The following is a 27,497-nucleotide window of genomic DNA, read 5'->3' as shown; positions in this document are numbered from 1 at the left end:
TGCTTCTGCAGTCTTACTATTTGAGGATAGCCCCTTGCTTGGCATGATCTCTGTCTCTGGTACTGAGGATCCTTCATGAGAGGATAAGGAAAATACATGATCCGTTATGGTGAGTAGTGTCATTTCCGGTTTTGATCAGTATGGGTTTGTATAAAACCTTACAGATCAAAACTGGAAATGACACCACTCACCATAACAGACTGGACAGTATAAATTCCAAGCAGAGTAGAATAACATTGCTTCATTGGAGGCTCCACTGATGATGTCTCCTAGCATGTGACGAAACGTCTGAACGAGAACAAGCCAGCTGGGCGAGCAAATCAACAACCTCAGTGTTTCTTCAACTATGATACACTTTGTTCTCTTGCCAAAAAACTAGCTTTGGATCATCTATTCCCCCTAGGAATGCCTTTGGATTTTCTTCTATTGTAACCCATCTCATGAGCATCATCATGAGTAGCTTTTGACTTATTGTTACCCTGTGACTATGTCCTACTTTGGTACATTTTCTGAAGGTGTCCTATCTGTTTTATAGATAAAGCATTCTTATTAATACTTTGGTGCTGCTTATACCTGTGATATTTCCTTGGCTACAGAACTGACAATGACTGTTAATATTTGGATTCCATCCACTCAATGCTATGCTTCTCACATGTGTCTTTAGAGTTTGTACACCTTAAGAACTGAATGTACTTTGCTGATCTCTAATGATAATGTTGATCTTCTCTTAGGATTGATCTGTGTTGCTTCTGGGCTTTTGCTTCACTCACAGCTTTCTTTAATGTCAAATTTTATTTTGAATGAAGTAAATCTGACAAAGGTTCATCAGCAATTCCGACTACAGTTCTGTCTGTCATGAATTCTGACTTTAATCACAACAGTCACATCTTTTCATTAATCTGTAAAGATCATTAATAAAATTAGCTATGGATTTACTGGATGTCAAGCTTTTCTAATAAATCTTAGTCTTTCAAGAATCTGATTAGTTCTGTGGTTAAAATAATTATCCCTTGTGAGCTGCAACGGTATCTCCTTTATTCCCAATTGAATATAGAAATGCATTAACTTGTCCAGCTTCTGATTTAATGTTTAATTTGGAAACAATCCTCATTGTGTTTTTAGGTACAGTATGAATTCTTTGGCCCATTGTGTCTGCACTGACTCTCCAAATGAGCGTCATGACAAGTGGCATTCTATTGCCTTTTGTCCATAACCCTGCATATTGTTTCTATTTAAATAACCATCTAATGCCATCTTGAATTATGTATATTGAGAATTGCTGAACTCTTCATTCTATTGAGGTCATGTCTGAAGTCAAATATTCCTGGCAATATTATTTATGCTGCCATGTCTTCCTAATGTAATCATTCATTTTTCTTGTTTCAAAGGTTTTAATGCTTTCACATAACAATGTTGCTGCTGATGATTCTTGTCGTGGAAGCTTTTCTCATTTTTTTTGACTCAAAATGGAGGATTCCCACCTATTGTGAATAAAATTGGCGACTCCCACTTTCTGTGAGTAAATGAATGAATGATCTTATTATCACAAATATTTTACAGTGAAAAATGCAGTAAAATACAAGTGAAAAGCTTCAACTGTCACCATGATCCAGCGCCATTTTGAATAGCTTAAGAATAATTTTTTTTTAAAAGATATAGCTTAAAGAGAGTCCATAACCCTTCCGCCACTGCTTCGCTGCCACCAGTGCCGGACCCAACCAACTTCAAAGTTCCCGTTCCTCAGGCACCATTTTTCATCGCCAGGCCTACCTCTGATATACCAACCGATGCCAGGTCTCATGCTCACCCCTCCGCCAGCCATCTCCTTTCCGCCATCCACCAGAATCCTGCTCTGGGCTCACCAGCTGCCAGCTCTGGCTCATGACCCCGACAAAGCCACCTTCCTACAGCCTTCCAGCTTCATCATCAATGTCGTCACTACAGATGCCACCACGACCGAGCTCTCCCCAGGAGAAAAGTAGAAGCAAAAACTGAAAAAAAACAAAGAAAGAAGAAAAAAGAGCAGACGGAGTGGACGAGCCCCGGGTCCAGGAGCTAGATGCTGCCCATTCCACTGCCGCCATCTTAATGCCAGGATAATTTCTGCTATGTTTGCAAAGTCACTAGCTGAATCTCACTAACTGTGACCTTAATAAACATTGTTATTTCCTCAATGGCTTCATTCTGCGAATTTCTTTACCTGCAGCTTTAATAAATGAGTCCCATTCTCTTAACAGTTTTACTGAAAGAATCCTATTTTCTGTGGCTCTATAAAGTGAATTTCAATCCTTTAATTTTTTTTCAAGATAACCCTTGCTGTTTGCAGTTCGAAATAATAATCCTGATTGCTTTTACACTTTTTTTTTCCTGGATGGGTTCCACTGTGTGTGCAGTTTAAATAAGTGTTCCTACCTCTACCCTGGTTTAAATAATGGATCTCCTGCTTCTACAGCAGACTTAGTAGTCTTTTAATTTTCTCCTTTCGTTAGACTTTGTCTTCTTAGGTTTCTAGGTTACCCATTTATCACTTTAATTGTGGGCTTACTGACATGTCTGGGTCTGCAACATCATTTTAAATTGCTTCTGCTATCCTGATTTCCCTCACTGTAGCCATGCATCATGGTGCCCACTTGCTACGGCAGCAATGCTCAATATGAACTGTAAGTATTTTACCTGCTCCAAGCAGATATGAACTTCGGATCATTTGGGAGGCTGAGGGGGTAATTGAGAGGAGTTACAGGGAGGTAGTCACACCTCAGGTACAGGAAAAAGGTAGATGGGTTACAGTCAGGGGACGGAAAGGGAACAGGCAGACAGTGCAGGGATCCCCTGTGGCCGTTCCCCTCAATAACAAGTATACCGTTTTGGATACTGTTGGGGGGGGGAACTTATCAGGGGTAAGCCATGGGGCACAAGTGTCTGGCACAGAGTCTGTCCCTGTTGCTCAGAAGGGAAGGGGGGAGAGGAGGAGAGCATTAGTCATTGGGGACTCCATAGTTAGGGGGACAGATAGGAGATTCTGTGGGAACGAGAGAGACTCGCAGTTGGTGTGTTGCCTCCCAGGTGCCAGGGTCCGTGATGTCTCGGATCGTGTTTTCGGGATCCTTAAGGGGGAGGGGGAGCAGCCCCAAGTCGTGGTCCACATAGGCACCAACGACATAGATAGGAAAAGGGATGGGGATGTAAGGCAGAAATTCAAGGAGCTAGGGTGGAAGCTTAGAGCTAATACAAACAGAGTTGTCATCTCTGGTTTGTTACCCGTGCCACGTGCTAGCGAGGCGAGGAATGGGGAGAGACAGCAGTTGAACACATGGCTACAGGGATGGTGCAGGAAGGAGGGATTCAGATACCTGGATAATTGGGGCTCATTCTGGGGTAGGTGGGACCTCTACAAACGGGATGGTCTACACCTGAACCAGAGGGGTACCAATATCCTGGGGGGGAAATTTGCTAATGCTCTTTGGGAGGGTTTAAACTAATTCAGCAGGGGAATGGGAACCTGAATTGTAGCTCCAGTGTACAGGAGGTTGAGAGTAGTGAGGTCATGAATAAGGTTTCAAGGTCGCAGGAGTGTATCGGCAGGCAGGAAGGTGGTTTGAAGTGTGTCTACTTCAACACCAGGAGCATCCGGAATAAGGTGGGTGAACTTGCAGCATGGGTTGGTACCTGGGACTTCGATGTTGTGGCCATTTCGGAAACATGGATAGAGCAGGGACAGGAATGGTTGTTGCAGGTTCCAGGGTTTAGATGTTTCAGTAAGATCAGGGAAGGTGTGGCATTGTAGTCAAGGACAGTATTACGGTGGCAGAAAGGACATTTGATGAGGACTTGTCTACTGAGGTAGTATGGGCTGAGGTTAGAAACAGGAAAGGAGAGGTCACCCTGTTGGGAGTTTTCTATAGGCCTCCAAAAAGTTCCAGAGATGTAGAGGAAAGGATTGCAAAGTTGATTCTGGATAGGAGTGAAAGTAACAGGGTAGTTGTTATGGGGGACTTTAACTTTCCAAATATTGACTGGAAACGCTATAGTTCGAGTACTTTAGATGGATCAGTTTTTGTCCAATGTGTGCAGGAGGGTTTCCTGACACAGTATGTAGATAGGCCATCAAGAGGCGAGGCCACATTGGATTTGGTACTGGGTAATGAACCAGGCCAGGTGTTAGATTTGGAGGTAGGTGAGCACTTTGGTGATAGTGACCACAGTTCGGTTACGTTTACTTTAGTGATGGAAAGGGATAGGTATATACTGCAGGGCAAGAGTTATAGCTGGGGGAAAGGCAATTATGAGGCGATTAGGCAAGACTTAGGATGCATAGGATGGAGAAGGAAACTGCAGGGGCTGGGCACAATTGAAATGTGGAGCTTGTTCAAGCAACAGCTACTGCGTGTTCTTGAGAAGTGTGTACCTGTCAGGCAGGGAGGAAGTAGTCGAGCAAGGGAACCATGGTTTACTAAAGAAGTTGAATCTGTTGTCAAGAGGAAGAAGGAGGCTTATGTAAAGATGAGGCGTGAAGGCTCAGTTAGGGCACTTGAGAGTTACAAGTTAGCCAGGAAGGACCTAAACAGAGAGCTAAGAAGAACCAGGAGGGGACATGAGAAGTCTTTAGCAGGTAGGATCAAGGAAAGCCCTAAAGCTTTCTATAGGTATGTCAGGAATAAAAGAATGACGAGAGTAAGATTAGGGCCAGTCAAGGACAGTAGTGGGAAGTTGTGCATGGAGTCCGAAGAGATAGGAGAGGCGCTAAATGAATATTTTTCATCAGTATTCACACAGGAAAAAGACAATGTTGTCAAGGAGAATACCGAGATACAGTCTATTAGACTAGATGGGATTGAGGTTCATAAGGAGGAGGTGTTAGCAATTCTGGAAAGTGTGAAAACAGATAAGTCCCCTGGGCTGGATGGGATTTATCCGAGGATTCTCTGGGAAGCTAGGGAGGAGATTGCAGAGCCTTTGGCTTTGATCTTTATGTCATCATTGTCTACAGGAATAGTGCCAGAAGACTGGAGGATAGCAAATGTTGTCCCCTTGTTCAAGAAGGGGAGTGGAGACAACCCTGGTAATTATAGACCAGTGAGCCTTACTTCGGTTGTGGGTAAAAGGTTGGAAAGGATTATAAGAGATAGGATTTATAATCATCTAGAAAGGAATAATTTGATTAGGGATAGTCAACACGGTTTTGTGAAGGGTAGGTCGTGCCTCACAAACCTTATTGAGTTCTTTGAGAAGGTGACCAAACAGGTGGATGAGGGTAAAGCGGTTGATGTGGTATACATGGATTTCAGTAAAGCATTTGATAAGGTTCCCCATGGTAGGCTATTGCAGAAAATACAGAGGCATGGGATTGAGGGTGATTTAGCGGTTTGGATCAGAAATTGGCTAGCTGTAAGAAGACATAGGGTGGTAGTTGATGGGAAATGTTCATCCTGGAGTTCAGTTACTAGTGGTGTACCGCAAGGATCTGTTTTGGGGCCACTGCTGTTTGTCATTTTTATAAATGACCTGGATGGAGGCGTAGAAGGATGGGTTAGTAAATTTGCAGATGACACTAAAGTCGGTGGAGTTGTGGATAGTGCGGAAGGATGTTGCAGGTTACAGAGGGACATAGATAAGCTGCAGAGCTGGGCTGAGAGGTGGCAAATGGAGTTTAATGCGGAAAAGTGTGAGGTGATTCACTTTGGAAGGAGTAACAGGAATACAGAGTACTGGGCTAATGGTAAGATTCTTGGTAGTGTGGATGAGCAGAGAGATCTCGGTGTCCATGTGCATCGATCCCTGAAAGTTGCCACCCAAGTTGATAGGGTTGTTAAGAAGGCATACAGTGTGTTAGGTTTTATTGGTAGATTAATTGAGTTTCAGAGCCATGAGGTCATGTTGCAGCTGTACAAAACTCTGGTGCGGCCGCACTTGGAGTATTGCGTACGGTTCTGGTCACCGCATTATAGGAAGGATGTGGAAGCATTGGAAAGGGTGCAGAGGAGATTTACCAGGATGTTGCCTGGTATGGAGGGAAGGTCTTATGAGGAAAGGCTGAGGGACTTGAGGCTGTTTTCATTAGAGGGAAGAAGGTTAAGAGGTGACTTAATAGAGACATACAAGATGATCAGAGGATTAGATAGGGTGGACAGCGAGAGCCTTTTTCCTCGGATGGTGATGGCTAGCATGAGGGGACATAGCTTTAAATTGAGGAGTGATAGATATAGGACAGATGTCAGAGGTAGGTTCTTTACTCAGAGAGTAGTAAGGGTGTGGAATGCCCTGCCTGCAAAAGTAGTAGACTCGCCAACTTTAAGGGCATTTAAATGGTCATTGGATAAACATATGGATGATAATGGAATAGTATAGGTTAGATGGGCTTCAGATTGGTTTCACAGGTCGGCGCAACATCGAGGGCCGAAGAGCCTGTACTGCGCTGTAATGTTCTATGTTCTATGTTTTAGCTTTCTCAGCCTGTAAACTGTGACCTTTTTAAATTTTTCTCCTTGCTCACTAGGGATTTCAACATTATTTATAGAGCCTCCAACATCCGTTCACTCTCTAGATTACCCTCAACTCAAATCACTCTGACAGTTCATCAACACCTGTGTCAATCTGTAACTGCCATGGTGTATCTAGTGCTCTAGCTTCATGGAGTTCCTTGCTCACTGTTGTTGCTGTGCAGCTCTTACCAATCTGAAATGCTTTTTTATTATCAACTACAGATTCTACCTTGTTGAATCTTGCTACAAAGTTGCTGGAGGTTTCTAAATGTTCAGTTCTTCCCACTGCTGACTGTCTGCATGAACAGCCTTCTTACAGCTGAGTCTGAAGAAATCTTCAGATCTCTATTGCTGCAAACATGTTGGAGGCAGGTAAATGGAATCCACACTGCTTGTGACCTAGTTTTAAGGTGAATTCTTACCACTGCTCATTTTCTTAGTCTAAATCTACAGGACCTGATTGGTCTAGTGTGGTAGGGGAACACTACTTGGTAGTCTAATGAAAAAAGGTTCTTGTGTGAAACAATATGTAGTTTATTGCACGAAAATGTCTACCTACAAGTTACATTAACATGATAGACATTATTGCAGAGACTCTGAGGAAGGCTGAGATGGTAGGCCTTACTCTTTTTGAGATCCTAAGCTGTTCTCCTACAAAGTCTGTATGACCATCATAGTATGTTGTACTTAAGTCATCTTCAGTGTTAACCCTTTCTATTATACTCTTATACGACAAGCACCAATAGATAGGGTCAGAATGTGCAAGAACAGTAAAAATCCATAAATAAATGCTCTATATCTTAATGAATGCAACATGCATAAACCAAATGGAAGAATTGATAGCATAAATACAAAATATAATCTGATGGGATTTACCGTGACAAGCTTGCAAGGTGACTAAGACTCAGACATAAATATATTAAATGGTAGTTGACATTTCATAATGGAAAAGGTGGGGGAGGGTAGCACTGTTATTTGAGAATGAGATTAGTTTGAGTATTAAAAATAGCCTTGATTCAAAAGATTAAAATATAGAATCAGTTTGGGTGGAGATGGAAAGTAGCAAACTAAGACATTGTAGAAGCTAATGGCCCCCCAGAATTAGCTACACTGTAGGATGGAGTAAACAATAAAAATGAATGGGAATTTGTAAGAAAGGTAATGAATTATCAAGAACAGTTTTAATTCTCCTGTCTTAAGCTTCAAAAAAAGTCAAATACAAGTATAGGAAGATAGTATAAGTGAGAGTGGATTGGAAAAAATAGGTTAATGGGTAGTGTGGTGAAGAATCACTGGTAGACATTTAAGAAGATATTTCACAACTCTCAAAAAATGTATTCAATTGAGAAAGAAAGACTGAGAAGTTTACACCATCCGTGCTGAACTAAGGAAAGATAGTATAAAATAGAGAGAAAACAAGTATAATCATGAAAAGCTTAACAGGAGGTCAGATAGTTGGAAATAAAATTAGCAACCAGCAAGGAAAGGCTAAAAATGGACGGAAGAATTATTCTGATAAAAGTAGTAGCTGCAGAGATAGTCGATTCAGTGGTTGCCATCTTCTGAAATTCCTTGAACTCTTGAAAGGTTCCAGCAGATTGGAAAATCACAATTGTAATACCTCTCTTCAAGAAAGAAGGACAGCTGAAAGCAGGGCACTCTAGGCCAGTTAGCCTGCCACTGCTCTAGGAAAAGTTCTTAACTCTAACATAAAGGAAGTAATAGAATATTTAGAAAATCAAAACCATAAAAGGTCAGGTTCAACATGGTTTTGGATAAATTAAATATGACTAATTTATTAGCGTTTATTGTCCAATTAACAAGCACATTGGGTAATGGGGAACAGTAGATACAATGTATTTGGTATTCCAAAAGATGCCACATAAATGTTTACTGCACAAGAACGCATGGTGTTGGGAATAACATATTAGCATGAGAAAGGATGCAGAGTTGGGATAAATTGGTTATTTTGGAAAAATGTACCTAGTGGAGTCCCACAGGGATCAATGTGGCCACCTTTACTTGCTGCTGACACAAAGATAGATAGGAAGGCAAATTCTGAAGAGAATACAAAAGAATCTGCAAAAAGATTTTGATAAGTTAAATAATGGGAAAAAGTTTGGCAGTTGATGTATAATGTGTAAAAATATGAGTTTGTTCACTTTGGCACAAAGAATGGAAAAATAATAGATTAGTTAGATAGAGACTGTGGAACTTATATGGTACCTGGGGTTGTCCTGGTACATGAACATTAAAAAGTAGCATGCAGGTGATTAGAAAGGCAAATGGGATGCTGTCTTTTGTTAATTGGACTTAAGTATAAAATTTGGGAAGTTTGTCTCTAACTTTATAGGATCTAATGAGACAGTAATTGTAATTGCAGCACTGTGAATAGTTGGGTCCTTACATGAGAAGGTATTTAATTTCATTGCAAACAGTTCAGCAGACATTTACTCATCTGATTCCTGACATTACTGGATTGTTTTATGAGGGGAGACTGATCGTGTTGGCATTTAGAAGAATGAGAGATGAACTTACTGAAAGATTCTGAAGGGACTTGGCAGGGTAGATACTGAGACGATGTTTCCCCTTGTGGCAGAGTCTAGGGAGCAAGTTTAGAAGTTGTGGATCTCCCATTTAAGTTTGAAATTAGGGTGATTTCTTTCTCTCTTACAAGATTGTTAAGACTTTAGAATTCACTTCCCCAGACACTACTTGAGGCCGGGTCAATGTGTACACTCAAGACCTGAGTTAGACAGATTTTTGATCAGTAAGAGTCAAAATGGTGTGCAGGCAAGGCAGGAAAGTAGAGTTAAGGCCACATCAGATTAGTTGTTATCTTACTGAATGGCTTGAGTGGCCAAATAACTTACTCTTGCCCCTAATTCATATAATTTTATTGAATACCTTTTGGAAATCCAACTCCACTAGGTCTCTTGGTTTCCTTTTTTCTATCCTGCTCATTGCAAAATGAACTGGATTCACCCACTACATGTTAAAACTTATAAAGAAAGTAAATTTCCAAACAAATATGATCTGTGAATCTGGATTTAGTGTTTAGAATTACTAATGTTTTACCACTTTGTGGCATTTTTTAAAAGTAATTCATGTCTTGCGTAACTGCACTGTCTACCTACTAACGTCTTATTGTATGAGCTTTCCTTTTTATTCAGGTGCAATTATGTTTACTTCCAAATACGCCCAAATAAAGACATATTTTGTCTGGTTAAAGGTCATTTACAATCAAATCTCAAGTTTATATATGCACTCTATTGTCAAGAACTATAAATGCTAAATATAACTACTAGACAATAATTAACAGTAAAGTTTGTTGCAACTATTAACCCATTTGATTATGACTGTTCCAAATTCATTACAAGCATTATCTTTGTCTTTGAGGTAATGAAATCAACTGCATTTTGATTGTGGTGTTTCATGTTAAAGTTTAATAATGTTAACCTTGATATACTATGAAGCCTGATATAATTTAGCTTTTAAACATTAATCACATCACCAGACAGGTTAAACCATGATATAGCATTGTTAATTGCACTTTAGCCTGAAGCTCTTTGCCAAAGCGGTTCATGGGGTGTTACTCTATCTATATTTATCTTCTGTGACTTAATTTTCTGACGGATCTGCAATTGTCTTTTAGATGTCTAGCAAATGTGTACTTTATTAATGAAAAACCTAAATTTAATAAGACAGTATCCTTTTGTGTTAAATAAAACAACCTGTAATTTGAAGCAATGGGGGAAAATGTAATCTATTATGCATTTAACACATTTAGTTCAATTCCTTAAAAATATAATTAGAGTGTGACACAGTAATTACATAGGATTGGTCACAGATTCATACAACTGCATGTTCTTCAGTTTAGTGCCAGGACTACTGAGTAAATTCCTGACATAAATAAAAAGGACAATTTGCTTTCAGATAAAATAAATATCTGGCAGCAATTCCATCAAAGAAGTTGTGTTGAGGTCACAGATCACAATTGTGAAGGGTGAGTGTTTCATTAAAGTAATTAGTTCCTGAAATTACTGCCTTGATCTGTCAGGCCTGCTATTCTATATTTTATCTCATTCAATCTTTTCTTAAGTCTTCTTTGCTGTTATACTTTGTGATTACTGAGCATTGAAAAAAAATGCTATGATGCATCTCAAAGAGTAACAAAAATGTAACTGACGCACAAGTTACATGAATGTGTCATTGTATGACAGTTACTAAATACCAGCAATTATCTAGGAAAATATATAATATACGTTAGAGATAATTTTACAAAGTGAAGTTTTCTGTTTGAGGTCTTACCAGATGGGAGATGAGATTATCACACATGTTAATTCTGCTGTACACCTGAAAGTCTTCATTTATCACTTTACACGTGATCAATGCATTAAAATTCTCACATAAAACTAAAATACATGTTGCATATATCCATGTCATCATTGGCCAAGGCATTAGCCATTAGGCGCACATGGATAATTGTGAATATAGATCGAGCTAAATTGCATTTTTGATTTGTGAATAAGAATGAGTCTATTGCAAAGTGCCTCCTAATCCATCAATGCACTGATTCACAGAATCAAAATACCAATTGTGCAAACTTTACGAATCTGACAAAATAATGTGTTTCATTCCATATACTGTCTGCTTCTGTTGTGGCCACCGTTAGGTCACCATAATATAGAGTTAAAAAGGATGTCCTTGATTATTGAACTTTCAGGTTTTAAGCAAACTTGTCACAGATAATGTCTTCAGATTAAAGCATTGTGACTGCCCCCTGTAATGTACCTTTTCTGCTATGTTCTAGTGATCTGCATACGGTGGAAGTTCTACTGCCAAGCAGACTACAATATTAAGTTTAATGTTCTGCCTGGTCACACAGGTGCCATTCTTGATTTTGAAGGAAGGTATTTTCAATCAACATGTTCTAACTTCTTTGGACATACCTCTGGAGCAGGTGGGAATTGAACCCAGGCCTTCTGGACCAGATGTACAGCCATTACCATTGCATCACAAAAGCCCTTGGTCTTGGGAGAACCAGCAGAGCACTAAGAGCTATGTCAATGTGATTTTCCTAATCAATGAGAAATGAGTTCTCCCTGATGAACATCGTTCATCTCCATTGGTAGCAAAGGTCTTGCTTCTCAGAAGAGACAGACATTATAAAATATAAACTCATGTAATTCTTACCTTCTCCCAAACTGGTGCTATAACAGCTCCATTATGGTTCATTTGTACAAAAAGATCCTAAAGTTGTATCAGTTTAGAGCCCATTAACAGACAATGGTTTTCGAACTTCAATTAGAATTTATCAATTGAGTGGACCTTGCACCTCATATGTTAGGACTAGCTGAGACAAGTCTTCAACCTAATCCGTAAGATAGAGATCACCAGCAAAAAGTAATTGATTATTTTAACAGAGATAGTAGGAACTGCAGATGCTGGAGAATCTGAGATAACAAGGTGTAGAGCTGGATGAACACAGCAGGCCAAGCAGCATCAGAGGAGCAGGAAGGCTGACATTTCGGGCCTAGACCCTTCTTCAGAAATGGGGGAGGGGAAGGGAGGCGGATAGAACTTGGATAGAGGAGAAGATACGTGGAGAGGAGACAGACAGGTCAAAGAGGCGGGGATGGAGCCAGTAAAGGTGAGTATAGGGTCACTCCGGAAAGCAGATAAGGGTGGGGAGGCAGGAGCAGGCGGACCCCTCCCCGCAATAACAACCAGAACAGAATCCCCCTTGTCCTCACGTACCACCCCACCAACCTCCGGATCCAGTGAGCAGGCGGACCCCTCCCCGCAATAACAACCAGAACAGAATCCCCCTTGTCCTCACGTACCACCCCAACAACCTCCGGATCCAACGCATCATCCTCTGACACTTCCGCCATCTGCAATCCGACCCCACCACCAAAGACATTTTTCCCTCCCCACCCTTATCTGCTTTCCGGAGGGACCACTCTCTCCGTGACTCCCTTGTCCGCTCCACACTCCCCTCCAGCCCCACCACACCCGGCACTTTTCCCTGCAACCGCAGGAAGTGCTACACCTGCCCCCATACCTCCTCCCTCACCCCCATCCCAGGCCCCAAGAAGACTTTCCACATCAAGCAGATGTTCACCTGCACATCTACTAATGTGGTACACTGTATCCGCTGTTCCCGTTGTGGCCTACTCTACATCAGGGAAACCAAGCGGAGACTTGGGGACCGCTTTGCGGAACACCTACATTCAGTTCACACTAAACAACTGCACCTCCCAGTCACGAACCATTTCAACTCCCCTTCCCACTCCTTGGGCGACATGTCCATCCTGGGCTTCTGCAGTGCCACAATGATGCCACCCGAAGATTGCAGGAACAGCACCTCATTTTTCACTTGGGAACCCTGCAGCCCAATGGTATCAATGTGGACTACACAAGCTTCAAAATCTCCCCTCCCCCTACCGCATCCCAAAACTAGCCCAGCTTGTCCCCACGTCCCTAACCTGTCCTTCCTCCCACCTATCCCCTCCTCCCACCTCAAGCCCCACCCCCATCTCCTACTACTAGCCTCATCCTGCCCCCTTGACCTGTCCGTCCTCCCTGGACTGACCTATCCCCTCCCTAACTCCATCCCCGCCTCGTTGACCTGTCTGTCTCCTCTCACCTATCTTCTCCTCTCTCCCTATTTATTTCAGAACCCCCTTCCCTCCCCCATTTCTGAAGAAGGGTCTAGGCCCAAAACGTCAGCTTTCCTGCTCCTCTGATGCTGCTTGGCCTGCTGTGTTCATTCAGCTCTACACCTGATTATTTTAACAGTATGCTTTCTGATTAGCTATGGGGAGCAGGACTGCTCATCCCAGCTCCATAAAAAATACAGCCCCAATGCTGGTACAGGCTTTAAAAAAGTCTTTTGTTGTAGCAAGTATTAACTAGGACCCCCTCAGCTTAAATGGGACAGAATTTGTTAGGTGATTCCAGGAGGGTTTCTTGAAGCCATATATAATCTAAATAAGCTAGAGGCCATAGTGGACCTTGTATAGAGGAATGAGCCATGACGCTTTAGTGGGGGAGCATTTTGGGAGGAGACTGCTGAGGCCTTGACAGAGATCTTTCTATCCTCTCTAGCCATAGGCAAGGTCCTAGAAGACTGGAGAATAACCAATGTTGTACCTTTGTTTAAGGAGGGGAACAGAAATAATCCAAGCAATTATAGACAAATCAATTGTAGGGAAATTATTGGAGAAGATTCTTAGGGACAGGATTTATTCAAATTTGGAAAAGAATGAAATTATTAGGGATAGTCAGCATGGCTTTGTGCAGGGGAGGCCTTGTCTCACAAATTTGATTGCATTTTTTGAGGAAGTGACCAGATGATTGATGAGAGTAAGGCAGTGGATGTTGTCTATGTGGACTTTATTAAAAAGCATTTGACAATGTCCCTCATGGTAGGCTGGTGCAGAAGGTTGAGTCACAAGGGATCCACAGTGAGTTGATCAGTTGGATACACAATTAGCTTCACCATAGAAGACAAAGTTGGTGTGGAGGGTTGTTTTTCTGACCGGAGGTCTGTGACCAGTGGTATTCTGCATGTGACCAAAGGTATTCCACAAGTAACAGTGCTGGAACCTCTGTTATTTATAATTTATATCAATGACTTAGAAGAAAATGTAGGAGGTCTGATTGGAAAGTTTGCAGATAAAACAAAAATTGATGGAGGTGTGGGTAGTGAGGAAAGTTGTCAAAGGATATAGCAGGATGTAGGTCAGTTGGAAAGTTGGGCAGAGAAATGGCAGATGGAGTTAAATTCAGACAAATATGAGATGATGCTGTTTGGAGGTTAAATGCTAGAGGGAAGTATACGGTAAATGGCAGGACCCTTAGGAATGTTGATATATAAGAGGGATCTTGGGGTGCAATCCATAGCTCCCTGAAAGTGGCAACACAAGTGCATAACGTGGTAAAGAAGGCAAATGGCATGCTTGTCTTCATTGGTCCAGACATTAGTATAAAATTTGACAAGTCATGTTGCAGCTGTATAAACCTTTAGTTAGGCCACATTTGGAGTATTGTGTGCAGTTCTGGACGCAACACCATTGGAAGGATATCAAGGCTTTGGAGAGGGTGCAAAAGGGGTTTACCACAATGTTGCCTGGATTGGAGCGTATTAGCTATAAGGAGACGTTGGACAAATTTGGATTGTTTTCACTAGAGAGTCAGAAGCTGATGGATGACGTGATAGAAGTCTATACAATTATGAGAGGCATGGATAGGGTGGATAATCGGAATCTTTTTCCCTGGCTGAAAATGTCAAATACTAGGGGGCAAATGTTTAAAGTGAGAGGGGAAAAGTTTAAAGGAAACGTGTGAGGCAAGTTTTTTTTATGCAGAGGCTGGTCGATGCCTGGAACAGGTTCCCGGGGAGGTGGTAGAATCAGATATGACAGCAAGCTTTAAGAGGCATTTATACAGACAGGGAATAGAGGGATACAGACCATGTGCAGTCAGATGGGATTAGTTTAGAATGTCACCATGGTCGGCAGAGACATGATGGGCCAAAGGGCCTGTTCCTCTGCTGTATTATTCTATGTTCTATTTCCAGGTTCCAAAGAAGAGAACACAAGATGATCAGAAATAGAATTAAGAAAAGTGTAAGAAATTGGGGTAAAAGGTGCTTAGAAGGGAGAAACAAGGACGAGGTGGTTGAAAGTGTCTAGCAATGTCCCTTAGCATTCAATTATGGGACTATATTCATTCATAGTGAATACTGATGAATTGTGTATAAACCTAGAGGTATTATTGTCCAAGTGAGTAGACAAGAATAAGAGGCACAATTAGTAACTGAAAGTTGTAACAACTGAAGAGAAGGGACAAAAACATAGACCAATGCTAACCAAACTTTATTTAACTATGACCCCATTGCAAGGTTTGAAAATTCTCCCCCGTTGGTGAAAACTGAGAGGTCTGAAGGCTGGGGGAGAAGACTTATGAGAGTAATGAGTGGAAGAAAGATGTGAGAGCAGGGAGAAGGTGGAACTTGTGGCAGTAATTGCTAGCTTATAGCTTGCGACCCCAAAATTTCAGCTCTCAATCCCACTTCCTGTCTCAACCCAAAAGTTTGGAATCCCTGGCAAAGATCCAGAGTTAGCATTAACAGGTAGTGTTAGGAGAATAGACGTCAGTTCTGACTGAAAGCTAAAACATGAAAAGGAAACAAACACTGGGTGGGGGCTGGAAATCAAAATGAAGGACAGAGTTCATGATCCTCTGCCCTCCATTCAGATATTTAGCCTATGCTTTGTGAATTCTAATTTCCCTTATCTTTTAAACTTCCCTGATCTCTCTTCTGTTCTAGTTGCTCCTGTCCATCTTTTTAACAGCATAAAACTCATCAATTTTCCATCTCTCTTCAGTGCCAAAGAAGTTGCATTGGGCATGAAAGAAAATATGGCAGCATTATTTAATAAAACAAATTATCCAGTTATAAATCCATTATAGTTTGAGTGGCCTTGCTGTGTACAAATGGGTTGGTATATTCTATTATGACTACAGATCATAATTCCAGGTCACCTGTAGATGCATTGAACTTTAATTCCAATGTGTTTTTTTTAAAGATGACTGATGCAGCCAAATTGACAATGGATGTAAATTTAGTGCTTTTTGGAGAGAAAGACCGTGGAATATCATTCCTTATGAAGTGTTAAGGAATTCCAAAGGCATGGAGTTACAAGGGAGAAAATACATTGTAAACTTGAACTGTAATCTCTGGGCGTTAACTCAGACTGTGAATATGACGAAAGAAAGGTGCAGCAATCTGGGAGATACATCTTTGTTTCTTCCCCTTTCAAGCACAAGAACAGGGGTTAAAAGCCAATTCAGTACTGATCTGTTTGTCTCAGTGGAAGAAGGTTTGCTAGTGAGGTTAGGTCCTTGTGTGTACTAGCTTGGGTTTGAGCTCTAATATGGTGTGAAGGTCACAGTTGAAGAAACACCCACCAGTCACTCCTGTGATGCAGATAGAGGACTCTCTTGCTCTGAGTGTTAGAAGCCAACTAGTCAGCAAGAGGAAACAAGACAAAGGAAGGGCTCTCTTGCTCTGGTACTACCTGTCAGCCGCTGTCAAAAAGAAACAGGATAAAAGGATTTTAATTGCCTGCAAAGCCAAAGACCTCAAACCTAACTGTTCAACTATCAACATTATACCATCTACTCCTCACAAGTGACCCAGAGACTGACCTGTGTATTTTTTAGCTTTCACTTTTGTTTGGACTCACTTCTCAGTTCTAATCCGTCTATGTCTGTTGTGTTATTTATTCTCATATTTTAGTAACTAATGGTCTCACTCTCTGTTAACTTAAGAAAGCCTTGTTAAAATGGCTCCTTTTAAAATATAAATTCATTTGGTCTGGGAGAAAGGTGTCCACATGGAATGGATCCTTTGTAAATTAACCCTTTTGCGACCAACCAAGGACGTGGGTGAAAAAGATGGGGAAACATTTCATCCTTCCTCATCGCAGCACTTGACAATTTGGGGCATACCATCTAGAAACATAATAACTTGGGGTGTTCACTGGAGGTTGGTTGTAACAAATTGGGGCCTCATCTGGAATCTGCTCATTACAATTGCCTATGTTACAATAGTGGCAATATAACAGGCCAGACTGTTTTGGGATACCCCTGAAGCTGTGAAAAGGTGGTGCATTGTTTTTCCTTTAACTGTTACAGCACTGTTTAAAATAAATTGATTTGATTTTAACAGGCACAAAATTAATGTCAAATAAAAGTTACGTAAGTATACGCATAAGGAATACATGCGTGCGTTCAACATTTTAATCTAAATTTCATAGAATGAATGAAATCTGATCACTTGATACTTGTTCACTTGTTCACACATTATTGCTATATATGAAAGAGAGTAGCAATCAGACAACATTATTTACTTTAATTTGGCATGTCTTTGTTACACAGAACCCAATAATGCAAATGTACTGACTTTAATACCTCGTCTGTTTTAATTCAGCATTATCAGATAGTGCATATAACTCTTGTGAACACATCAGTGAAGGAATATAATTAGTGCACCAGATTTCAACAATGGTTTTGAAAAATGCTGCCAATTTTGTTGAAAACAGATAGATCGAATAATGTCTTCTCCCAGAAAAAAATTCTGCAAAATGGATTATTTGTATTGTTTAGTACCTCAGATTCACATTTTTCTTACTAGAAATTAATCTTCATGCTTGAAAAGATTTAATTTTCAACAAGGCTTAATATACAAATAATCAGTCTCGCACAGTATGCTGTAATTTGTCCATTGAGAAAAGATTATGGTTTCAAAGTGAAACTTGATGAGAATTACAGCATTTTCAGGTATTAAGTACAGGCTTTATTTCTTAGAATTTGCTTTCTGCTATGTGCTGTTTTGTAGGTTTCTGAAACTTGTGTAATTAATTTATAAATGTTGTTTTTGATTAAATTCCTCATGGCTTAAAAGTAAGCTCCCTCAGTTGGAACATTTCCAAGGAACCATATATGAATAAACTTCATAAGTAAAAACAAAAATACACAACTGAGGACCTGGAACACAAAAAGAAATTAAGGTTTGCCAACTGAACAGGTTGATTATAAAAATTAAAAGAAGATTGATTTGGCCAGCATGGAAAATGCTGTCAGCAATAACATACAAGTTACAATAGACTGGCAGCACTGGGAATGAAAATAAGCTCATTATTTCTTTCACTGTTTCATTCAAAGAGTATTTTCAGGTAAAATAGAATTGATACCATTTATGATTAGGACACACATAAGAATTCAAATCTAGAAACTCAAACTAAGTTGCACTCTTCCATCAATGAACGGAATTTGAAATTTATTCCAAAAATACAGAATTATATGGAGGAACATTGTTGGTAACCTTATAATTAACATGTTTCACCTTTAGCGTGAGACTCAAAACAAAACAATTATTTCACTCCTTTTAGCTGGAAACTTGCCAGAGACAGGGAATAGAGGAATACTGACAATGCACAGGTTTCTATATTCTATGAGTTTATTGGATTCAGGCAGTTTCCCCAGTTTTGAATACGAATTTGACACTTATCTGTTCATCCCTATGTTTACCTTTTGAGTATGGTTGAATAGTGGTGTATTTGATAAATGGCATTCACAAATAATGCTGGTTGAGAAAACATATTTTCTGTCCATTAAAATTAATATAAAATCCAAGATTCTATACAGTGTTCCCTATGAGCACTGAACCCTATTAAGAACATTCCATTAAGGTATCAGACCTACTTTGCCCGCAAATGCTCTTTAAATGAAACAGTCAAAGTAGTAAGAGACAACACAGTGTGGAGCTGGAAGAACACAGCAGGCCAGGCAGCATCAAAGGAGCAGGAAAGATGACGTTTCAGGTCAGTTTTCTGAAGAACCTGACTCCAGCATCTGCAGCTCTTACTATCTCTGACTTAAAGAAATAAACTAATTTTCATTCCCAGCCTGCCCAATCAATTGTAACTAGTATATTATTGCAGAAAACAATTTCTATGCTGGCCATATTAAGCTTTTTTTTTATTTTTAGAATCAACTTGTTCAAAAATGCTATTGCATACCTCTGAAGCAGGTGGGACTTGATCAACAAGATGTAGGGTCAGAGCCACTACACAAGAACACTGAACTGGCTTTATAATTAGATATTTTCTGAATTAAGTTTGTTCAGAGATGTTATTACACGTCTCTAGAGCTGGTAGGACTTGAACCTGGGCCTCCTGGCTACTTGTGACAAAAGCCCTTTCAATTTGACCACTGCTGGAACACATGAAATTCAGATTAATCGTTATAGCTGTAGAAAATGGGCACAATTAAGAGATGAAATAAGGCCATTGCAATTCCATTGATCCAAACTAAACATCCTTTCCTTAGAACTGCTAATAGATGCTATATCAGCAAATACCAATGGTGGTGTCCAGGCTCAGTTTTGCAACCAGATTTAGCTCCTTCTTTCCCTTTTCCACTGATCAGTGATATATTACCAGCTGCAAGAATGGACCAGAATACAGCTAATGAGAACTCAGGAAAGACCTCCTTTCAGTATTATTTGTCCCTTCAGTCATAGTCTTCAGCTGATGCATCTTTGATCCCTACAGATCTCATGAAACTTTCTCCTTCTTCCTCAAAATTGATCACTTTAAGAATTGTGAGATTCTAACCAGAAGTAATGAGTTGTCTCTGACATGCTATTACAATGATGTCATGCTCTGACATGAATACAAAATAACTCTAGACCCAGAAATTACAACCAAAGTGTTGGGTTTGATCTCCATACTTCCTTCAGAAGTATTCAATGGCATACATGCGTGATATTCAGAGAGTGATACCGCAATGCTAAATATTCAAAATCCTCCATTTGTGGATGAATGTTCATCAGATGTCATTACATGGTATATTTGAGATGACATTTACTTTTTGCATGATTACTTGGATGATATCTTCATTTGATGATGTAAAAGCAATCCACATGGCCATTTTCAATCAGAGCTAAACCATAAGCAAAGCCAAAGACTCTTTGGCTCATGTTGAGTTTCTCTAAAATTGTGTGAAACTGGTGAATAATCTAGACTATACTTCCAATGTACATCTGATATAGTCAGAATAGGCATAGAAGAAAGGATCTTGCCAAGTGTCTCCCCTGTTGTCAACCTGTTGTAGGAAATGGTAGCATAATGGTAATGTCACTGGTCTAGTAATCCAGGTTCACAGTCTAGAAATATTGGTTTGAATCTCGCTGTGGCAAATGACGACATCTAAATTGAATAAAAATCTGCAATTAAAATCTAGCCTAGTAGTGGACATCAACCATTGTTATAAGGTTCATTAGTGTCCTTTATGGAAGAAAACCTATTATCCTTATCTATTCTGGGACCTATGCATGAGTCCAGATGCAAAGCAAAATATTTGACCTTGAAATGGCCTACCAAATCATTCTGTTCAAGGGCAAAATAAGGATCGGCATCCCAGAACAAAATTTTAAAAACTGCTAACAGTTCAATTTATTTATGGCATATGTTTACCTCCACGTATTTGTTCTGCATTCACCGTGACCAGAGATCTATTACATACAGGAAAAGGAAACTTTCTCCCTGTGAAAATCATGAAAGTTGCGAATCTAAACAAACCTTTTTGGAGTTGTGTGAGAAGACAGGCTGGTGTTTTCTTGAAAGCCAAAACAAGCACTGAGAAATTTCCATTAAAAAGGTATTTTACACTCTCATGGTTTCAACTTCTGTTCTGGTGCCATTTGAGGGGTTTTGGTTATCTTGTGCTTTTACTGTGGGTTGCATTCCATCTATTTCTTGTTGATTGTATTTTCTCCGGTAGTAGATTTGTGATAACAAAGTGATAATGAACATTTCCATAATGAGAAGCTGCTGGTTCATATCTGGAAGAGACAGAACTGTAATTAGCTAGCTGAATGACTAATTAGTCAAAAGATTTATTTAATCACAACATAGTTACCTGGGCCACTTGTGCAAAAGTATAAATAATTCTCAGCTGAACCTCACAAATTGCTCTCTATCAGTGATAGACACAGATTGCAGCCTAAGATACAATGGTACAGGCCTATTTCTGATCTGTCATTAATGCTAAAGAGGCTCTGTACCTGTAACAAAACCTTTATTTGCACAAAAAATCAAATAAATGTTTTACATGTCCATTTTAAGCAGGCCTTCACCATCAGAAAAATTAAATTACTCTGTTTGTTTATAAGGTTATGTGCTTTTGTCCTAAACACGTTGCATCCCTACAGAATATAGGAATGCACTGGGCTAGTAAGATATCACTTAAGTAATCTTGATAAGTAGTTAGTACAAGCTGTTTCCTCAACCAGAAAGCAAAGAAGTCTGTCATATAGAATCTGTACAGTCTACCATCAATGCTGTTCTTTGATTGAGTGGAAAGTGATGGATTTCTGAGTGACAGGTCTAGAGATAACTCTGATGAGGAAAATCAGAAACCCTTTTTGTAAATGGTTTATAGGTACATTTCCCAGATTTAAATCCTACTGGTGCAATTTTTTTTTCAATTTAAAATATACAAATATACATTTAAAATATAAAATATACATTTCAAATAAAACGTTATTTAAAAAAACATACATCCTCCTCTGGCTGTGGGTGAAAGTGGAGGTGCACAGGCTATGCCACCTGACAGTGCTGTTATGTTGATAATGGCAGCTTGGAGTTGTGTGAGAATGAATGAAATCTGCATATATATAAAAAAAATTAAAACACCAAGTAAGACAAAAATCATGTGAATTAAAAGTGCATTTCAACAAATTCCTTGAAGTTGACAATTTGATGTCCCATCATGACAAGACAATTAATTAACTGATTAAAGAATTGATTCGACAAACCCAAGTTGAATGTTATAAATTTCAGGTCTGTCAAATTATCTCCGAGGTACAAGTGTCAGTCAATCATTTAAACAGACCACATGACTTGCATTGAAGCAAATGACTAACATATATTTAAATAATCAGATCACCATATGATCCACATTGCATATACTTATCAGTTAACACTTTTTTTTAATGCATGCTTTACCAATCTTTTAAAAGATGGAGTAAAAAAATTGATGAGACAAGACTCAAAATGAATTGGTCAGGTGTTTTAATTCACAAAGTGTAAATGAACATAGAAAATACCAGTCAAGGAAAATTACTGTTCACAGAGTCAGAATTGTTATGAAGGAGGTCATTCAGCTCATGAAGTCCACAAAGGCTCATGAAGAAATAATCTGCTCACTGACACTTGGTTTAGGTTCTGCAAGGGTCATTCAGTTCTGACCTCATTACAGCCTTGGTTTAAGTAATGAACAAAAGAGCTGAATTCCAGAGATGAGATGAAAATGACTACCCTTGACATCAACAAAAGAAAAACAGAAATTACTGGAAAATCTCAGCAAGTCTGGCAGCATCTGTGAAGAGAAATCAGAATTAACATTTCGGGTCCAATGACCTTTCTTCAGAACCCTTTACGTCAAGGTAACATTCACCTGAGCATGGCATCAGAAAGCTGTAGGAAAACTGAAGTTGATGAGTTTTGGGGGGAAAACTCTACTGTTTAGAATCATACCTAGCACAAAGAAAGGTAATTGTGGTTGTTGGACATCACTGCAGTGTTCCTCAGGGTAGTGTCCTCAACCCAATCATCTAAAGCTGCTTCCTCAATGGCCTTCCCTTGATCATAAAGTCAGATATGGAATGTTCACTATTGATTGTATAATGTTCAGTACCATCCATAACTCAGATACTGAAGCAGTCCCTGTTCACATGCAGCATAACATGGACAACCTTCAGGTTTGGACTGATAGTGGCAAATAAATTCATGCCAGTTAATGACATCTCCAACAAGGGAGCATTTAACCATCACCTCTTAATGTTCAATGACACTACCATCGTGGAATGCTCCCACGTTTAACGTCTTGGGGGTTACCATTTACTAGAAACTGAACTAGACCAGCCATACAGATGCCATGGGTACAAGAGCATATTAGAAGCTAGGGATTCTGCAGCAAATAACTTACTCTCTGTCTCTCCAAATCCTGTCCATCATCTACAAGGCACAAATCAGGAGCGAGGGGATACTCCTCACTTGTCTGGAGGGGTACAGCTCCAACAATACTCAAGAAGCGTGGCACCATCCAGGACAAAACAACATGCTTGATTGGTACCACAACCACAAATATTCACTCCCTCCACGTAATGCGCATAGCAGCAATGTATACTAAGGTGCACTTTAGAAATTCACCAAAGCTCCTTTGACAGCACCTTCCAATATAGTGAGCTCTACCACCTAAAAGAAAAAGAGTACCAGATGCAGGGTAGCACCACAACCTGCAAGAACTCCGACAAGTCACGCTCTATGCTTTTTTGGAAATATGTCACCAATCTTTCACTGCTGTTGGGTCAATATCCTGAAACACCCTTCCTAACAGAACTGTGTGTTTACCTACACCCAATGAACTGTAGCAGTTCAAGAAGGCAGTGCACCATCATCTTATCCAGAGCAATTCAGGACAAGCAATAAATGCTGGCCTAGCAAATGGTACCCACATCCATGAATGAAGAAAATAAAACTCCATGCTGTCTCTTTGAACAGCCGTCTAGTCAGTTCCATTCTGAGCTTTTTTCCCATAGTCCTACAAGTTTGCTTCCCTCCAGGTATCAGTTAATATCCGTTTGAAATTATTGTTCGTTTCTACTGCCACAAACATTGTAGGCAACAGGGTCTAGGTCATTATCATTTGCTGCATATAAATATTTTCCCTCACATTCTCCCCTTGCATCACCTGCACAGACCTTTCATCAGCTAATGGGAATCACTTTTCTTTATCTTTGTCTACCTTATCTGTCATAATCTTGTGCATTTCTATCAAATCTCCCGTCAAATCTTCTCTGTTCAAAGGAGAACAATAGCTCCTCCAAGCTAACATTTTAGCTAAAATTTCTCATCTCTGGAATCATTTTTGAAAATCTCCTCATCACCCTCTCATGGATTCTGATATTCTAAGCTATCTCTAGGGGTGAGCAGCAATGTTCCCTCTAAGCTATATGGCTGCGTACATGTGCAGACACTCCAATGTTCCATGTATGGCAATTGGCAGTGGCACACCAATCACGACAGTGATTTCCGGTTCCAGGCCAGCACAGTTGGTAAAAACATTAAAGGGAGCATTGGTGTACAGGAAGTGTGGGATATCTAACTGTGCGAGGTCCCCCCGTTCCCCAGTGCAATAGACACTGTAGAGCTCACCCCATGCCCCACCACATACCCCCATAGCCCCCACACAGCAGCATAACTCTTAAGCTGTTTCTTCCATCCTGCAAATGAAGGTCTTTGTCCATGCAGCTACTTTGCATTAATGATGCCTCGTCACCTTCAAGCTAAACTGGAAGTGAATCAAAAAGTCACATGGTGCCACTTTCCCCTATTCGAAGATCACTCCACCCTGGTTTCTGGTTTCTCATATGTGCCTATGGGCCGAGAGCAGACCTACTAAAAATGGTGTCCCAGGCCGATCGCCCTGATTTGCCTTTTCCTAGGGACAGTGTGATTATATCCTCCCTAAATGTTGTGACCAGGACAGCACATAGTACACCAGTTATGGAATACCCAGATTTTTATAAGGGTTAAGCACAACTTCCTTGCTATGGCATTCAATATCTCGATTTACAAAGCCCTAGATCCCATATAATTTACTAATTATTCTCTTAGTAAATCCTGTTGTTTACAAAGATGAATCCACATGAATCCTCTGGTCCCTTTATCCCTACACAGTCTTTAAAATGTGTCATTAAGTATATATTGCCTTTCATTATTCCTTTTGCCAAAATGCATTGCTTCAGACTTCTCTTTATTAAATTCCCTCTGCTATTTGTTTCTTTTTCTCCTGTGGTCTCCGTGAAGGAAAGTGTTGGCTTGCCAAATGTTGTTGAAGTTATTCTTGGCAGTTTGACTCATGATATTTGACCATGTTAAACATCCGTTTATAAATAAAGGACACCTTTGGCCATAGGCATTGAATCTGCCTTTGGAAACCCCCAGGAGAGTTTAAAAGGTTTCATTTTCCCTTGAGTCTACAGTTCCTTGGGCAAGACTGAGTATTTTTAAACAAACCTCTATGGACTTTCACCACATAAAAAAATGTAATAGGCTCAATTAAACAAAGTTTACAATTTTGAACTATTTACATAGATGGATAAGACAAAAATTGTATTGATGTCTATATAAATAAATTCCACCATTTTATCACTGCTATCACATGGGCTGACAGTTCACTATTTTCTACCTTCATAAGTGCACCATAGAATATTCAGACAACCTCGAGTGAAAAATAGTGAATTTAGCAGTAATTGTTATCCTGTTTGCTACATCCTATCCCTGTTGAACACAAGATCATTCATTTCTGTTTATAAGATGTGTGCCTGGGTATGAATAATGTATTTTTTGAAGTGAAGAAGAGTAAAAGGGACACAATAAATGGAGCTCTAAACTTGTTTTACATACTACTAAAAAATTAATATTGTTTAACTTAATTTATTTTTTCATCAATACAATATGCATTATATTCAGCAGTACAGGCAACGAGTAAGAGTAGGCCAATCAGCCTTCATACCTGCTCTGTCATTCAATTCGACCATGGCTGATCTGATTTTAACCTCTACTCTACATTACTGCATATCCCCAATAATCTTTCATCTCCTTGGTAATCAAGAATCAATCTACCACTGCCTTCAAAGTATTTGAAGATTCTGCATCTACTGCCTTTTGAGGAAGACAATTCCAAAGACTCACAAACTTCAGAGAAAAATGTTTCCTCATCTGTCTTAAATGGGGGTGCCCTTATTTTTAGATTATAACTCCTAGATTCTCCCACATTCACCCAGTCAAGTTCCCTCAGGATCTTGTATATTTCAATTAAATCACCTCCGACTCTTCTAAAATCCAACAGACACAGACCTTGTGATTCCCTTCCTTATAAAGCAATCTGCTGTTTTTAGCAATTACATAAGAACATAAGGACGAGGAGCAGGAGTAGGGCGTCTGGCCCTTCGAGCCTGCTCCGCCATTCAATAAGATCATGGCTGATCTTTTCATGGACTCAGATCCACTTACCCGCGTTCTCACCGTATCCCTTAATTCCTTTATTGTTCAAAAAAAATCTACCTTATCTTTAACAAACGTTCACTGAAGTAGCGTCAACTACTTCACTGGGCAAGGAATTCCATAGATTAACAACCCTCTGGGTGAAGAAGTTCTTTCTCAATTCAGTCCTAAATCTACTCCCTCTAATCTTAAGGCTATGCCCTCTTGTCCGAGCTTCACCTGCCAGTGGAAACATCCTCTCTACTTCTGTCTTATCTATTCCCTTCATAATTTTACATGTTTCTATAAGATCCCCCCTCAACCTTCCGAATTCCAATGAATATAATCCCAATCTACTCAGTCTCTCCTCATAAGCCAACCCCCTCAACTCCGGAATCAACCGAGTGAACCTCCTTTGCACCCCCTCCAGTGCCAGTACATCCTTTCTCAAGTAAGGAGACCAAAACTGCGCACTGTACTCCAGGTGTGGCCTCACCAGCACCTTGTACAGCTGCAACATAACCTCTCTGCTTTTAATCTCAATCCCTTGAGCAATGAAGGACAAAATTCCATTTGCCTTCCTAATTACTTGTTGTACCTGCAGACCTACCTTCTGTGATTCATTCACAAGGGCACCGAGGTCCCTCTGCATAGCAGCATGCTGCAACTTTTTACCATTCAAGTAATAGTCCGTTTTACTATTACTCCTACCAAAATGTATGACTTCACATTTATTTACATTGTATTCCATCTGCCAGACCTTTGCCCACTCACTCAATGTATCTATGTTCCTCTGCAAAGTTTCACAGTCCTCTGCACACTTTGCTTTGCCACTCATCTTAGTGTCATCTGCAAACTTTGACACGCTACACGTGGTCCTCAACTCCAAATCATCTATATAAATTGTAAATAATTGCGGTCCCAACACCAATCCCTGAGGCACACCATTAGTCACTGACTCCCAGCTAGAATAGCACTCATTTATCCCCATTCTTTGCTTCCTGTTAGTCACCTAATCCTCTATCCATGCTAATACTTTACCCTTAACGCTATGCATCCTGATCTTATGCAGTAGCCTCTTGTGCGGCACCTTGTTGAAGGCCTTTTGGAAATCTAGGTACACCACATCCACTGGGTCTCCATTGTCCACCTTGCTCGTAATGTCTTCATAGAATTCCAAAGGATTTATCAAGCATGACCTGCCCTTCATGAACCCATGCTGCATCTTTTAGTCTAGTAAACCTTCTCTGAACAGCTTCCAAAGCATTAAAATCCTTCTATAAAAGTTTGGTGACTAGTACTGTGTACAACAATAATAATCCAGATACAGTCTCACCAATACAACAAGGTGCAGGGCTGGATGAACACAGCAGGCCAAGCAGCATCA

At 40.0% G+C, this 27,497-nt stretch overlaps 1 protein-coding gene across 2 annotated transcripts in view; it reads right to left on the bottom strand.

The window, feature by feature from the left end:
- Positions 1 to 1,446: 1,446 nt before the first annotated feature.
- LOC109910566 (organic solute transporter subunit alpha-like) overlaps positions 1,447 to 27,497 on the bottom strand; it is a 116,442-nt gene continuing 90,391 nt past the window's right edge. The window contains exons 7-10 of one of the 2 annotated variants that reach the window (XR_007263215.1): positions 21,620 to 21,725; positions 20,639 to 20,901; positions 16,461 to 16,580; positions 1,447 to 1,991 (exon numbers count right to left, since the gene is read on the bottom strand). Coding sequence is in view for 1 of the 2 variants with exons in the window: in XM_048602929.1 (XP_048458886.1) it covers positions 20,723 to 20,901; positions 21,620 to 21,725 (285 nt within the window). In the remaining variant the exon portion in view is untranslated. Of the gene's footprint in view, positions 1,992 to 16,460; positions 16,581 to 20,533; positions 20,902 to 21,619; positions 21,726 to 27,497 lie in introns of those variants that run through there. The other variant, XM_048602929.1, reaches the window with a different exon arrangement.

Source organism: Rhincodon typus, chromosome 11 (genome assembly GCF_021869965.1).
Source record: "Rhincodon typus isolate 14 chromosome 11, sRhiTyp1.1, whole genome shotgun sequence".
NCBI classification, from domain to species: domain Eukaryota; kingdom Metazoa; phylum Chordata; class Chondrichthyes; order Orectolobiformes; family Rhincodontidae; genus Rhincodon; species Rhincodon typus.
Note: the sequence above shows the minus strand (reverse complement) of the source record. Positions and strands in the feature narration are given on the sequence as shown.